Source organism: Brienomyrus brachyistius, chromosome 4 (assembly GCF_023856365.1).
Source record: "Brienomyrus brachyistius isolate T26 chromosome 4, BBRACH_0.4, whole genome shotgun sequence".
In the NCBI taxonomy this organism is placed as follows: domain Eukaryota; kingdom Metazoa; phylum Chordata; class Actinopteri; order Osteoglossiformes; family Mormyridae; genus Brienomyrus; species Brienomyrus brachyistius.
Window position 1 is genome coordinate 2,809,504 of NC_064536.1, and position 16,170 is coordinate 2,825,673.

The 16,170-nt window shown below is 42.2% G+C and overlaps 1 protein-coding gene across 8 annotated transcripts; it reads right to left on the reverse strand.

The window, feature by feature from the left end:
• Window positions 1-397: 397 nt before the first annotated feature.
• ift57 (intraflagellar transport 57 homolog (Chlamydomonas)) lies at window positions 398-13,976 on the reverse strand. 8 transcript variants are annotated; one of them, XM_049012374.1, is made up of 12 exons: window positions 13,844-13,972; window positions 13,563-13,756; window positions 12,235-12,409; window positions 11,018-11,136; window positions 5,609-5,699; window positions 4,660-4,731; window positions 4,394-4,516; window positions 3,430-3,501; window positions 2,380-2,511; window positions 1,739-1,801; window positions 1,342-1,408; window positions 398-758 (listed from the first exon to the last, which is right to left on the reverse strand). In XM_049012374.1, exons 2-12 carry the CDS (start codon window positions 13,715-13,717, stop codon window positions 580-582), a joined length of 1,248 nt encoding a protein of 415 aa, XP_048868331.1. In that variant the 5' UTR covers window positions 13,718-13,756; window positions 13,844-13,972; the 3' UTR covers window positions 398-579. The 8 variants fall into 8 exon arrangements, with proteins under 8 accessions (XP_048868331.1, XP_048868323.1, XP_048868322.1 ...); XM_049012366.1 differs by lacking the exons at window positions 11,018-11,136; window positions 12,235-12,409 and adding exons at window positions 5,985-6,103; window positions 7,202-7,376 and having other exon boundaries at window positions 13,563-13,976; XM_049012365.1 differs by lacking the exons at window positions 3,430-3,501; window positions 4,394-4,516; window positions 4,660-4,731; window positions 5,609-5,699 and adding exons at window positions 8,463-8,534; window positions 9,427-9,549; window positions 9,693-9,764; window positions 10,642-10,732 and having other exon boundaries at window positions 13,563-13,976.
• Window positions 13,977-16,170: the final 2,194 nt, after the last annotated feature.

Sequence of the window (16,170 nt, forward strand, 5' to 3'; positions counted from 1 at the left end):
AGGGCAACACTAAACGTCTATCACAGTGCCCTCTGGTGGCTAGCCCGCCGGTAACGGTAAAGCATAACGGTAAAGCAGACGGTATTGTTCAAAATGTAACTTCTTGAAAGCTGTCATATATATATATATATATATATATATATATATATATATATATATATATATATATATATATATATATATATATATAAACATCCATTTCAAATTTTTACAAGATCCGTCCTATAAATGTCATTCACAACACATTATTTCTGTGATTTTACCTGTTTTACCCGAGTGATTCATGTTTCACACATGTTTAAATTGCTGGGAAAAAATAGATTCAATCACTTTTGAGAAGAAATAACTGCATAAGACGACAAAAAAAAAAAATCAGTAAAAAAAATGATATTCTAAATATTATAGAAAAATTATTATTCATATTTTGGTGCAAATACAAAAATCATATTTACAAATTGTATAACCTTTTTGTACTGCAGAAACATGCATAATTAACAAAGGTTTAGCCATTCTAGTTTTAAAGAGGAAACCATGAAGTGTTCGGCAGCAGACAGGAAGTGATGTGGCTCTATCTGAACGTCAATAGGTGCCGATGGCCGGCTCCGGGATGCTGGTGGCGTGCATGTCTCTGGTCATGTTGGATTTCTCCTTCAGCTGGGCCTGCAGGATGGTGTGCTCCACCACTCCGATACGGATGTCCATCTGAATGACCTCCTGCTTCAGCTTGGTCAGGCTCTGCTTGATCTTGACCAAGGGGGCTGGAAAAGGAAAGACACATGAGTTCTACATAGCGCATAGTTTCTGACCTACAGGAAGAAATGGTTTAGGACACAGAGGTAGGAGAATATCAGGATGTGAGGAAGTCACACACACACACACACACACACACACACACACACACACACACACACAGAGCAGGTGAAGGAATCGAACCATTGGCACTTAACGCTTTTGAGCCAATTTCAAAGTATATTTATTTATCAGAAATATTTTTCAGCTTTCTAACATACCTTTGCAGTGATTTGTTGAATTTGATTAGATTACGGTAACTGATCCATTTACAAAAGGAGTAGCCAACCTTATCCGCAAAGGGCCAGTGCGTATGCAGGTTTTTGGGATAACTTTCAGGTTAGCTGCTCAAACTTAGGGGTGAGGACTCTTCAGCCAATCAGTCTTCTAATTTTTAATCTATTTAGGGAGTTGCAGCGAAAACCCGCATACACAGCAGCCCTTTCGGGATAAGATTGGACATCCCTGATTTACCTTAATCTCTCTGCATGGTCGTGATACCTGAGCAGGAAGTAAAGCACTCAGATCCTGAGGCCAGTTCCCAGTTCTTACCTCCATCAGACATACTGCTTCCCCTCTCCTCCATCTCCTGCTTCACCTTCTCCAGATCCTCAGAGATCTTCAAGAAGACAGACACGCAGCACCAGACAGAAGGATTCATGTTAAACCCGCCATTTATCGTCCAACAAAATGTAAACGTTTCCAGAAGGGACTGTTCTTAAAATGAGCCCTACGGGGAAATGGATTTGCGGCTCATTAAAGCGTTTTCCTGGAAGTGATGTTAGGGGGTGTACTATCACACAGGGAACAGAAAGAAACGTTAATTAATATTCGAATTTCTAGGGAGCCCATTACGATTTTTGGGTTTAAAAGCTGAACTTAGCACTCGAGCCGCGTGAATCGAATATCAGATACATTCACAGCTGCTACAGGTCCGCTGGATTCCTACCTCAGACAGAACTCTGGTCCTCTCGGTCACTCCGCCGCTGCCCTGCTGATAGCGCTCCCTGGACTTCAGGGGTCAAACAGAGAGGAGGCGAATTAGCATCCTTATGAGGCTGGATCATGCTATATTCAGAACCCAGTAGTTTCATCTTACTCTAACTGAGGCCCTCCCCAGCACTAGTCAGAGTCATAACCTATTGCCACATCTACAACTCCTTTAAACTCTGAATAGCTCCATCCATCCATTCCTTCATCCATCCATCCCTGAGTCTACAGCATATCCCATGAAGCACCATCCATCCCTGAGCCTGTAGCATATCCCATGAATCACCATCCATCCATCCATCCATCCCATCCATCCATTCATCTATCCATCCATCCCTGAGCCTATAGCATATTCCATTAAGCACAGAGAGCTAGGCAGTGGACACCCTGTAGGGACCCTAGTGTACAGCAGAGCACACAAAGTTTTAAACTCATCGTTCTTTATGTTTCTCGTTATTCTTCATATTCCCTAAATGTCACAGATCCTGTATCTCAGACTGAGCCCCAAGAACACCAGGCGAGTTTTGTTCAATTATCCCAGCGTTCAGCAGAACACTTGCCCCGCCCACCCTGCCCCCAACCATGGGCCAGCCCACTCGCCTGGCTAAGCTTGGCGTGAGCGCTGCGATAGTCCTGGACCAGGTGCTCCAACTGCTTGTTGATGTACTTCTCACGGCTGGTCACCTTCTCCAGCGTCTTGCTGATGTCTTCCTGCAGCTTGTTGAGGTAGCCCTAGAGAGATGCGAGCCTCAGGTCAGCACAGTGCTCACGGGACACTGGCCCTGGGCCAGTTATTTAATCCAGCTTTTTTCCAGAAGCATTTATAGAGTGGAAGGTTACAATGAGCCAAAAGCCTATTCCAGGAATCACAGAGACAGGACACACCCTGGATGGGACGCCAGTCCATCACAGGACACAAGGCAGGACAAATCCATCTCAGGATTGTGCAGCATGTACTATACAGTGCTCACACAAAGTCTTGGGACGCTTGCTTAATTCAGTAAAAATGTTGCCAATTAATTGGTGTTAAAACAAAAATTATTATTTTATTCATTTGTTTACAATATATCACATTTGAAATAACCAGTATTTTAAACTGCAATATTCAAGGAGTTATAAACTGAAAACCAAATTATAGTTCTAAAAGAGCTGTTAAAAGTTCATTCACAAGCTGTCTCATTGGGTGCTGTTTAATTAGTAACACTTTTGCAATAACATAAAACACCAAACATTTCCGTTTAGTAACACTTTGAGAACCAATGACTGCAATCGCAATTAGTGGCAAAATGGCAAGAACAGAACTGAATGAGTCGGTTAAAGAAATGACACTTAATAGAGAATGTGTGTACAGAAGGTGTGTGCAGATACATTAAACATTGTTTGCCACTGGACTTTTGTTATAAAACAAATACATTTGCGACATTTTTACACAATTAAGCAGGCATCACAAAACCTCGTCAGCACTGTACATGTATATTTAATTGCACAAACTTATTTGCAGACGTGAAGTCCTTCTTTCCATGAAGCTACTGGAGTATTACTGTGTTCATTAAGCACAGCTGTGCTGCCATGTCCATCTCACACTTATTTATACTAAAGATGCCGTGTAGCGACTCCAGCCGTCACACCGCAGTAACGCTGGACTCTTACCTTGGCTTCCTTCAGCGAGGATTCGATGCCATCTTTGTGCTGGTGCATTTGGTCGACATGTATCCTCCAGTCCTGCAAAGGTGACCACAGACAACCCACTGGCAGTCACTAAGGAGAAGCTAGAGCTGGCTAACAGTAATGACATTAATGTAAAATCGTAGGTGAATGGCAGCAAACTATTTTCAAAGAACATAAGAAATTTACAAACGAGAGGAGGCCATTTGGCCCATCGAGCTCGTTTGGGGAGAACTCAACTACTACATGTGACGTTGCCACCATCAGTGACGTCCCTGCATCCAGCTCGCCGTTCTGCCTGTGTCATCTTCCATTTCCCCTACTCCTCCTGGGGGGTGATGCCTGGAGGCCCCAATCTACCAAGATGTCCAGCACACCCTGCTACATGTGACATCGCCACTACCAATGACGTCCCTGCATCTAGCTCGCTGTACTGCCTGTGTCATCTTCTACATCTTATGATTTGGACAGTGTGACTTGGCACTTAACCATCTCTCCTATTTGACTCTCCCTGCCGCCCCCTGGAGGATGGGCTCCCCCTTTGAGTCTGGTCCCTCCCCAGGTTGTTTCTTCCTTCTTGGGAGTTTTTCCTTGCCACTGTCGCCTCTGACTTGCTCACTGGGGGCTTTGGGTGCGGATGCTGTAAAGCGCTTTGAGACGATGTAATGTCGTGATACTGCGCTATACAAAAATAATTTTTTGTTGTTGTGTTGTAATAGCTCACAATTTGCCAGAAGTCCACATTATGTGGGATACTAAGCTCTCAGCACTGAACTTTTAAAACAAAGAAATGTATTAATCTTCACTCAGTTGTGTATTATACATTAGAGGTTTTTCTAACGGTAACATGCCAGTGTTTTTCATACCACCGAAACAAATGTGTAGCGCTGATGTCTCACCTTGTAAGTGGATTTCTTGAGCACTTTCGCATAAAAATAGGGATCCTCACCTTGTTGTCGGCTCTGACGGTCACCTTCAGCTGTGGAAGGACTCTTTCAACTTCCAGGTTCCACTCGGCCACGTCCGTGTTGGACTCTAAAATCTCATCTGGCTTTGAAGAGCCATTAGCCTCCTGGAAAAAAACAAGGTCTGTGTCAATTCTAGTTTCAACACCTATATTTTGATTGTGACACCAGCTGTCAAAAGAGAAACCCCATGGGTGTGAATATGATATGATCATTAACTAAAAAGATTAAACCATGCAATCAGGCTTACATTTTGACTGGTCCTTGCCTTCAGAGCTTCCAAGTCAATGAGATTTTCTTCCTCATTGTCATCGGGTTCCTCCTATTTTGAAAACAGTACATTTAGAATGTTTAAATTCAGAAGAAATAGCAAGTGCAGTAAAACCTCAGATTGCGAGCATAATTCGTTCCAGAAATGTGCACTCGTATATCAAAGCGAATTTTCCCATTAGAAATAAAGGAAACTCACATGATTCGTTCCACAACCCAAAAATATTCATAAAAATGATTAATACAAAATATAAAGTAAAAATACATAAAACGAATAAACCTTTGAAAAGAATTGTGGATGGTGTGAGGGAGATGAGAGAGAGGAGAAGAGGAGGGTTATTTTGTAGGATGACTTTCATTATAACTAACGGAATCACTGCTATCTGTTGGCTCACTGGAATCTTCTTCTTTTTGTGCGACTTTAACAAGGAACCTATCCAATGACAGCCGCTTTTGCCTCCTTCTCAATTTCGCAGAAATGTGGACATTGCATTGTCCTTAAATAGATTCATCGCTCGCACTGCTACACCCTTATTCGGGTGGTGCTTTTCTACTAAATTTTGACTATACAAGTGAGGCATGCCGACTGAGACCAAGCATGGGAAACGATTACCCACAATCCCGCAGTGAGAGAGAGAGAGAGAGAGAGAGAGAGAGAGGTATCGGCTCAGTTGTGATTACGTGATGCTAGGCAGACAAAGCGTATACATAACTCATACTGCAAGACCTCGCTTGTTTATCAAGCTAAAATTTCTTTAAAAATTTTGCTTGTCTTGCAAAACACACGCAAACCATGCACAAACTACTGCTAACACAATCAGCAAGACCTGCACAGGAAAAACTCAGAACACCTTATGCACAAGAATGTTCAAGGCGTTTTGCAATAACGCATGTTGCAATGACGCATTAAATATTTACGCAGCGCATACAGTCATATCTTCCTCCACTTTGCTCAGTGTGAGTTCTGCATCATCTTCCACAAGAGACTCCTCTTCCAGTTCCTCTGTCGGATACTTTGGCCTGGAGAAGATCATGGGGACGAATTGTGTAAAGATGAGACAGGAATTAACCTAAGTATCAGAGCTGGAGAACTGAAACAAGACCCAAGAAGTTCCTAGTGTTCCCACACATTGGTGGGGCTTCTATGGGTTGCACTAGAAATCCATATATTTTGATGTGGTTCTTCAAATCCCAGACCCATAATAAGATAAGCAGTTCAGGAAGCAGCAGTGAAAACAGAAATTTACCATTACTTTTGAAAGTATCTGCCGGTAGGCAGAGGGTGTATTCTCAAGGCAGACTCACTTCTTCCATGCAAAGCCCTTCCTTTTCAACGCCTCCTCAGCCAGACGGTCCAGCACATAGCAGACGTGCTCCCCGGAGCCGGTCTTCAGTCTGGAGGGGGGGAAGTCGACCTGCCCACCCTGCATCGACAGAATGAGCTTTCATCCAAAACAGCCCGTCGTTTCTTCTGCTGACAATTACTCGTTTTAATTTGTAAATCCACCGGTAACAGGAATTTCCACCCATATCCTTTCAGTCATTAGTGAACTTCGTAAAGCAGGGGTGTCAAACTCCAGTCCTGGGGGGCCAGAGCCCTGCACAGTTTTTGGTTCACCCTCATTTAACACACCCGATTCAACTCCTTGTGCTAATTACCACACAGCTCTTCGGCTACATCATTTGTGGTGGAACAGGGAAAGAACTAAGCTACACAGGACTTCTGCCCCCCAGGGATTACAGTTTGACGCCCCGGTCCTGAAGCATTACTAGTTGTCAAATACAGCACCACAAATGTTCCCCTAGACATTCAAGAATAATTTTCATATTTCTAAACATTAACACAGTAATAACATACAGTATTGTGGAAAAGCCTTCCTTTTTAAGTGTTATTCTTTATTTGCATATTCTAATGTTAAACTGTGTTTTTTTTGTCCTGAGCAAATGTGCATTTACTACCCAGATAAATAGTTTTAAACATTTCTTTTGCCTGCCTAAGAATTTTGCACATTGCTGTATTTGTATGCATATATGCAAATTGGACGCAAGAGAACATCAACACCAATTATATAACTTTCAAGCCACTATCATGTCTTTCAATACAGAATGTTTGGTAACATTAACTGCACCTTCACAATACATTCATTATGCATTCATAGAACATTCATTACACCTTCAATATGCATTCATAGAACATTCATTACACCTTCATTATGCATTCATAGAACATTCAAAAGAAGCATGTAAGTGTACCTTAAGATCCTGACATACCTTAACATAATAAACATTAATAACAAACATTATACAATTATCTTATTATGATGTTTGTTATCATATAATGTTTGTTAATGTATATTAAAGCTGTTAGGGTATGTTAGGATGTTAAGGTATACTTACATGCTGACTATGAATGTTCTACAAATGCATTATAAAAGGTATTACGAAGGAGCGGTTAATATAAAGCATTACCAAATGTTTATTTAAGTACCAAAGTTATCATTGTTGGGTTGAGTGCCACTTACGAAAGCCCGCAGCTCTGACAGAATGTTGGACACCGTGGCATTGGGATCGTCGTATTCCTGTGGCTGCTCGAAAGGTCTGCCCGCTTGGTTGATAAGCCACGAGGCCAGGACAGTGAACATGTAGTACTGCTCCCCTGGGTTGGATGGCATGTAGGGGCTGGATGCAAAATAATGCCTGTGCAGATGACAGGAAGCCGACTGGTGTGAAGATTGTATGTATAGATAAACATGCACATACATACATAAGTGATGCCAGACAGGCATTCGACCACCTATCCTGAGACCAAGTCATTGTCAAGACCAAGGCAGGGCCAGACCGAGGCAAGACCAAGGCAGTGCCAGACTGAGGCAAGACCAAGGAAAGATTAGAAACAGACTAATATCTGAGTCTACATAACACAAAACACTATAAAATGTGGAGCATAGCTACGATCTTTAGAGGCTTATGATAAACAAACTGCTAAATGTTTTTTTTTCCCCAGAAGGGTAGTGCGTGGATCATTGCGGAAGCGATGCGCTTTGTTTTCCGTCTAATGCGAATAATATAGTTTTTTACGGATTATTAGGGATGTTTTTTTCGTGGTAAATGTTTAAAATGTATGCCTCGTTACACAGTGCTACTCTGGAATACTTCAGAGCACAATGTTGCGACTTGGACGACCAGATGGACTAAGTAAACCAGTATTTTAAATAACCAGTATTTTAAACTGCAATATTCAAGGAGTTATAAACTGAAAACCAAATTATAGTTCTAAAAGAGCTGTTAAAAGTTCATTCACAAGCTGTCTCATTGGGTGCTGTTTAATTAGTAACACTTTTGCAATAACATAAAACACCAAACATTTCCGTTTAGTAACACTTTGAGAACCAATGACTGCAATCGCAATTAGTGGCAAAATGGCAAGAACAGAACTGAATGAGTCGGTTAAAGAAATGACACTTAATAGAGAATGTGTGTACAGAAGGTGTGTGCAGATACATTAAACATTGTTTGCCACTGGACTTTTGTTATAAAACAAATACATTTGCGACATTTTTACACAATTAAGCAGGCATCACAAAACCTCGTCAGCACTGTACATGTATATTTAATTGCACAAACTTATTTGCAGACGTGAAGTCCTTCTTTCCATGAAGCTACTGGAGTATTACTGTGTTCATTAAGCACAGCTGTGCTGCCATGTCCATCTCACACTTATTTATACTAAAGATGCCGTGTAGCGACTCCAGCCGTCACACCGCAGTAACGCTGGACTCTTACCTTGGCTTCCTTCAGCGAGGATTCGATGCCATCTTTGTGCTGGTGCATTTGGTCGACATGTATCCTCCAGTCCTGCAAAGGTGACCACAGACAACCCACTGGCAGTCACTAAGGAGAAGCTAGAGCTGGCTAACAGTAATGACATTAATGTAAAATCGTAGGTGAATGGCAGCAAACTATTTTCAAAGAACATAAGAAATTTACAAACGAGAGGAGGCCATTTGGCCCATCGAGCTCGTTTGGGGAGAACTCAACTACTACATGTGACGTTGCCACCATCAGTGACGTCCCTGCATCCAGCTCGCCGTTCTGCCTGTGTCATCTTCCATTTCCCCTACTCCTCCTGGGGGGTGATGCCTGGAGGCCCCAATCTACCAAGATGTCCAGCACACCCTGCTACATGTGACATCGCCACTACCAATGACGTCCCTGCATCTAGCTCGCTGTACTGCCTGTGTCATCTTCTACATCTTATGATTTGGACAGTGTGACTTGGCACTTAACCATCTCTCCTATTTGACTCTCCCTGCCGCCCCCTGGAGGATGGGCTCCCCCTTTGAGTCTGGTCCCTCCCCAGGTTGTTTCTTCCTTCTTGGGAGTTTTTCCTTGCCACTGTCGCCTCTGACTTGCTCACTGGGGGCTTTGGGTGCGGATGCTGTAAAGCGCTTTGAGACGATGTAATGTCGTGATACTGCGCTATACAAAAATAATTTTTTGTTGTTGTGTTGTAATAGCTCACAATTTGCCAGAAGTCCACATTATGTGGGATACTAAGCTCTCAGCACTGAACTTTTAAAACAAAGAAATGTATTAATCTTCACTCAGTTGTGTATTATACATTAGAGGTTTTTCTAACGGTAACATGCCAGTGTTTTTCATACCACCGAAACAAATGTGTAGCGCTGATGTCTCACCTTGTAAGTGGATTTCTTGAGCACTTTCGCATAAAAATAGGGATCCTCACCTTGTTGTCGGCTCTGACGGTCACCTTCAGCTGTGGAAGGACTCTTTCAACTTCCAGGTTCCACTCGGCCACGTCCGTGTTGGACTCTAAAATCTCATCTGGCTTTGAAGAGCCATTAGCCTCCTGGAAAAAAACAAGGTCTGTGTCAATTCTAGTTTCAACACCTATATTTTGATTGTGACACCAGCTGTCAAAAGAGAAACCCCATGGGTGTGAATATGATATGATCATTAACTAAAAAGATTAAACCATGCAATCAGGCTTACATTTTGACTGGTCCTTGCCTTCAGAGCTTCCAAGTCAATGAGATTTTCTTCCTCATTGTCATCGGGTTCCTCCTATTTTGAAAACAGTACATTTAGAATGTTTAAATTCAGAAGAAATAGCAAGTGCAGTAAAACCTCAGATTGCGAGCATAATTCGTTCCAGAAATGTGCACTCGTATATCAAAGCGAATTTTCCCATTAGAAATAAAGGAAACTCACATGATTCGTTCCACAACCCAAAAATATTCATAAAAATGATTAATACAAAATATAAAGTAAAAATACATAAAACGAATAAACCTTTGAAAAGAATTGTGGATGGTGTGAGGGAGATGAGAGAGAGGAGAAGAGGAGGGTTATTTTGTAGGATGACTTTCATTATAACTAACGGAATCACTGCTATCTGTTGGCTCACTGGAATCTTCTTCTTTTTGTGCGACTTTAACAAGGAACCTATCCAATGACAGCCGCTTTTGCCTCCTTCTCAATTTCGCAGAAATGTGGACATTGCATTGTCCTTAAATAGATTCATCGCTCGCACTGCTACACCCTTATTCGGGTGGTGCTTTTCTACTAAATTTTGACTATACAAGTGAGGCATGCCGACTGAGACCAAGCATGGGAAACGATTACCCACAATCCCGCAGTGAGAGAGAGAGAGAGAGAGAGAGAGAGAGAGGTATCGGCTCAGTTGTGATTACGTGATGCTAGGCAGACAAAGCGTATACATAACTCATACTGCAAGACCTCGCTTGTTTATCAAGCTAAAATTTCTTTAAAAATTTTGCTTGTCTTGCAAAACACACGCAAACCATGCACAAACTACTGCTAACACAATCAGCAAGACCTGCACAGGAAAAACTCAGAACACCTTATGCACAAGAATGTTCAAGGCGTTTTGCAATAACGCATGTTGCAATGACGCATTAAATATTTACGCAGCGCATACAGTCATATCTTCCTCCACTTTGCTCAGTGTGAGTTCTGCATCATCTTCCACAAGAGACTCCTCTTCCAGTTCCTCTGTCGGATACTTTGGCCTGGAGAAGATCATGGGGACGAATTGTGTAAAGATGAGACAGGAATTAACCTAAGTATCAGAGCTGGAGAACTGAAACAAGACCCAAGAAGTTCCTAGTGTTCCCACACATTGGTGGGGCTTCTATGGGTTGCACTAGAAATCCATATATTTTGATGTGGTTCTTCAAATCCCAGACCCATAATAAGATAAGCAGTTCAGGAAGCAGCAGTGAAAACAGAAATTTACCATTACTTTTGAAAGTATCTGCCGGTAGGCAGAGGGTGTATTCTCAAGGCAGACTCACTTCTTCCATGCAAAGCCCTTCCTTTTCAACGCCTCCTCAGCCAGACGGTCCAGCACATAGCAGACGTGCTCCCCGGAGCCGGTCTTCAGTCTGGAGGGGGGGAAGTCGACCTGCCCACCCTGCATCGACAGAATGAGCTTTCATCCAAAACAGCCCGTCGTTTCTTCTGCTGACAATTACTCGTTTTAATTTGTAAATCCACCGGTAACAGGAATTTCCACCCATATCCTTTCAGTCATTAGTGAACTTCGTAAAGCAGGGGTGTCAAACTCCAGTCCTGGGGGGCCAGAGCCCTGCACAGTTTTTGGTTCACCCTCATTTAACACACCCGATTCAACTCCTTGTGCTAATTACCACACAGCTCTTCGGCTACATCATTTGTGGTGGAACAGGGAAAGAACTAAGCTACACAGGACTTCTGCCCCCCAGGGATTACAGTTTGACGCCCCGGTCCTGAAGCATTACTAGTTGTCAAATACAGCACCACAAATGTTCCCCTAGACATTCAAGAATAATTTTCATATTTCTAAACATTAACACAGTAATAACATACAGTATTGTGGAAAAGCCTTCCTTTTTAAGTGTTATTCTTTATTTGCATATTCTAATGTTAAACTGTGTTTTTTTTGTCCTGAGCAAATGTGCATTTACTACCCAGATAAATAGTTTTAAACATTTCTTTTGCCTGCCTAAGAATTTTGCACATTGCTGTATTTGTATGCATATATGCAAATTGGACGCAAGAGAACATCAACACCAATTATATAACTTTCAAGCCACTATCATGTCTTTCAATACAGAATGTTTGGTAACATTAACTGCACCTTCACAATACATTCATTATGCATTCATAGAACATTCATTACACCTTCAATATGCATTCATAGAACATTCATTACACCTTCATTATGCATTCATAGAACATTCAAAAGAAGCATGTAAGTGTACCTTAAGATCCTGACATACCTTAACATAATAAACATTAATAACAAACATTATACAATTATCTTATTATGATGTTTGTTATCATATAATGTTTGTTAATGTATATTAAAGCTGTTAGGGTATGTTAGGATGTTAAGGTATACTTACATGCTGACTATGAATGTTCTACAAATGCATTATAAAAGGTATTACGAAGGAGCGGTTAATATAAAGCATTACCAAATGTTTATTTAAGTACCAAAGTTATCATTGTTGGGTTGAGTGCCACTTACGAAAGCCCGCAGCTCTGACAGAATGTTGGACACCGTGGCATTGGGATCGTCGTATTCCTGTGGCTGCTCGAAAGGTCTGCCCGCTTGGTTGATAAGCCACGAGGCCAGGACAGTGAACATGTAGTACTGCTCCCCTGGGTTGGATGGCATGTAGGGGCTGGATGCAAAATAATGCCTGTGCAGATGACAGGAAGCCGACTGGTGTGAAGATTGTATGTATAGATAAACATGCACATACATACATAAGTGATGCCAGACAGGCATTCGACCACCTATCCTGAGACCAAGTCATTGTCAAGACCAAGGCAGGGCCAGACCGAGGCAAGACCAAGGCAGTGCCAGACTGAGGCAAGACCAAGGAAAGATTAGAAACAGACTAATATCTGAGTCTACATAACACAAAACACTATAAAATGTGGAGCATAGCTACGATCTTTAGAGGCTTATGATAAACAAACTGCTAAATGTTTTTTTTTCCCCAGAAGGGTAGTGCGTGGATCATTGCGGAAGCGATGCGCTTTGTTTTCCGTCTAATGCGAATAATATAGTTTTTTACGGATTATTAGGGATGTTTTTTTCGTGGTAAATGTTTAAAATGTATGCCTCGTTACACAGTGCTACTCTGGAATACTTCAGAGCACAATGTTGCGACTTGGACGACCAGATGGACTAAGTTCTCTCGATTGCAAAGATACGCTTTTCATGTCTGTGCATTATACCTATCCAAAGTTACGAGCCTGAGATTAATTTGTGCGAAAATCAACACATTCTGCGTTTGCCGGGATCTTACGATTAAACATGAGAAAATCAAGCCATTGTGATAAATATTAAGGTATTTTGATGAGTGGTCTTCACTGGTCTTGAAATAAAACCTGGAGTCCGAGACCGTCGCGAGACGAGACCGCGACCGCAAAACAGTGGTCCAAGAGACCAAGACCGGGAACTGGAGCACTACATCACTAACATACATACATACATACATACATCTTCCATAACCGTCTTTCCAGTACACAGCCATGGGGTTCTATCCCAGGAACCACAGGGAAAGGGGCACCCTGGACAGAATCACAGGGTACTCTCTCTCTCTCTCTCACACACACACACACACACACACACACACACACACACACTCACACACTCACTCACTCACACACTCACTCACTCACACACTCACTCACTCACACACTCAATCAATCAATCAACAATTTTCTGATTAAAAAACAGCTTAAATTGTCGTGGAGGCATATTGCATGCACAATAAGTAAGTAAGTAAATAAATAAAACTCAGGTAGCGAAGCACTGGTTGCAGCTGACGTCGGGCAGGGTACCTAGAAAGCGCTTTCATGTTGTGCTTCCCCAGAACCTCCGCCTCATAATCTAGAAGTTTCAGCTTGTCAAGAAGGTCCTCCATGACCACGAACATGTTATAGGCAGCTCCGGGACCGCGCTCATCCTCCTCCCCTCGTCTGGCCTCATCTGCCATTTCGGGCGGCTGCTACCCAGGCGTTAATGCCGCTGGTGTCTCGGTAACACAGAAGCGTCGCTTAGCACAGTCTGGTACTCCAGTCATGAAGCGTCATAACCAGCATCTGAATGAAACCTAACTTACTAGCTAGAAGGATAACTAGTATGCAGCGCAGCAAATCGAAGTCCCTTCAGCGTTGCAGGAAAACATCGGAAAATTGGAAAAGAAAACGTTCCCATAGGGGGCGGATATGGGCTTCGTTATTCCGGAAGTTATGGTTGCCGTGGTAACGCGCACGCCTGCGTGCAGTTCCAGCGGTGTCCTTGCAGGGGCATATTATAGATTGGAATTTCTAGCAAATTGAGAAAATAAAATATTTCTGTGTAAAATAATGGTAAAAGGTTGCCTTTTAAAACCGTAACTCAATGCAGATATTGCAAGAATCCCAAATAAATATATCGCAGTGCAGAAGTGGGCGCTGTTCTGAATGTCCGCCGCAAGGGGTCAGCAGAAGATCGCAAATTGAATTTTCCGACCCCTGTCCCGCAGTGAATAGGAAAAGATACCTCTTTATATTGTTCTGTACGGTAAAACAAGTCATGTCAACAATTTCAGACGACGTTTTAATATTAAAATTTAAACAGCAACCACCGGCGATTATAATATTTCGAGTATTTCGAGCAAAGGGAAACATAAATGTTCAATTTTCTTATGATTTCAAATGGAAATAAAATGCAAAGGAATTACCGTTTTCAAAATTAATTTAAGAAACGAGAGCTTTTTTCTATAATATGGGCGCGTGTTCTTGCCTTAAAATAACTTAAGAAAGACAAAAATACATGCATTTTGATACCGTAAGTTGCGGCATTTGACAGAGAACAATTGCCTAATAATAATTCCAATAATAATTAATAGCGTCCTAAAACATCATTTGTGATTCTGAGATTAAAAATATTTTGTTGAAAGTACTTATTCTGTCAGGCAACCGATCTCAGAAAGGGGCAGAAAGCATGGGGAGGGTCCCAAAAGGGGTCTGCATTAATTTTCCAGCCATAAAAGAGGCACTGCCTTCCAGACAGGAATTATACCCTGTTTTACTGCAGATTAACCAGGGTGGAAGAATTTAGTCTAGCATATAGAAAGATTCGGAATGTTCTTTACAATATGGGCATTTTATTATGTATCTCGCACCCCTAGCATATATTTTTCAAGAGGACAAAAAAGACCAAAGTGTGTTGTTACTGGATGTCAGATATCACCACCCCTCCCCCCCTCCCCAAAGGAGCCGGTGGTGTTGATTGTTATGGATATAGCTGTGAGTCCCATGGGCCTTTTGCGTGTGCGTCTATACTGTCAAGCAGCCCTGGGGAGGGGGGCAAGCGGAGACAGCTCTGCCTTGTTGCGTCACCAAACTGAAGATGTATTACAGCATTTGTAACTGCTTGAACTCATTTAAACCATGCAATTAACCAATTATTCATCCCGCATGGCGTGCATAATTTATGTCATTTGCAGGCTGTACCAAAAAGTACGAAAATGCTTTACACAATGCCCAAATGGCATCTAACTACCCAAATAAGCACCGAAAGTAGAGGATTACAAAGATTACAACGAATTTCCTTGCACTAGAAAAAAAAAAATCTGACATTAAACCGCTCAACTCAATTTTTAAAGACGCCGTGGAATGAGAATTCGCTGCAGCCATTGTGGGCTGCTGGCCACGGAGGAAATTCTACCGGTTATTGCTGTCTATTAAAATCAATGCAACAGTCGGCAGTAATAAAAGTGAGGGCCTGTCACAGATGGGTGTGATTGTGCTCGGATTCTGTGGGTGTAATCTCACGGAAAGCGGTCTACCTCCGCCTTGGGGAGCTATAATCACTCTGTAGCAGCCAGACCGTGTTTACCTGCGTTTATCTGCCTGTGATTTTTTTTGTTCGCTTCGAGGTCTTTGTGCTGAGGCCTGGTAGGTTAATCCCCTCCCCCGCTGCTACAAGCTCGGACGGATGACAGCAGTCTGTGTAGGTGCTCACAGGGAAAGCCAAGAGATTTGAAATCATTGCGTGTTTTCTTTGTTTCCTTTGTCCTCTATAATAGCTCATTATTTATCTCTCCCTTTGTCTTAACCCCGTTTCTGAGTCCACAATGTAGGCTTTTGCTTTGTGTGTCGGTTATGCATTACAAGTGTACATCTCACTGACACTTAGAAATTACTTAGAGTTCAGGGTGAACGTTTTGTTAGAGGCGGACTTTGTTGTTTTGGTCGGAAAGGCTTTCGGCGATAACTGGTAAATCAGTTCGCTTTCAACAGACACTCTTCCAATTTGGGAAGTATGGGAAAGGTCCAGGAAAAGCCGGAATGAGATCAGTAAAATGCGCTGCTGACACACACCTTAGGGGTGATTTAGAGACATTGATCACCTGAGCAGCATGTCCATGGAATGTTTGTGTGTGTGTGTGTGTGTTTGTGT

Coding starts and splice junctions, on each gene's coding strand:
- ift57 (XM_049012366.1), bottom strand. CDS start 13,717: ATGGCAGATGAGGCCAGACGAGGGGAGGAGGATGAGCGCGGTCCCGGA. Junction 4,517..4,659: donor AGGCAAGGACCAGTCAAAAT/GTAAGCCTGATT, acceptor GTTTTTTTCCAG/GAGGCTAATGGCTCTTCAAA. Junction 1,802..2,379: donor CTCACGCCAAGCTTAGCCAG/GCGAGTGGGCTG, acceptor TGACCCCTGAAG/TCCAGGGAGCGCTATCAGCA.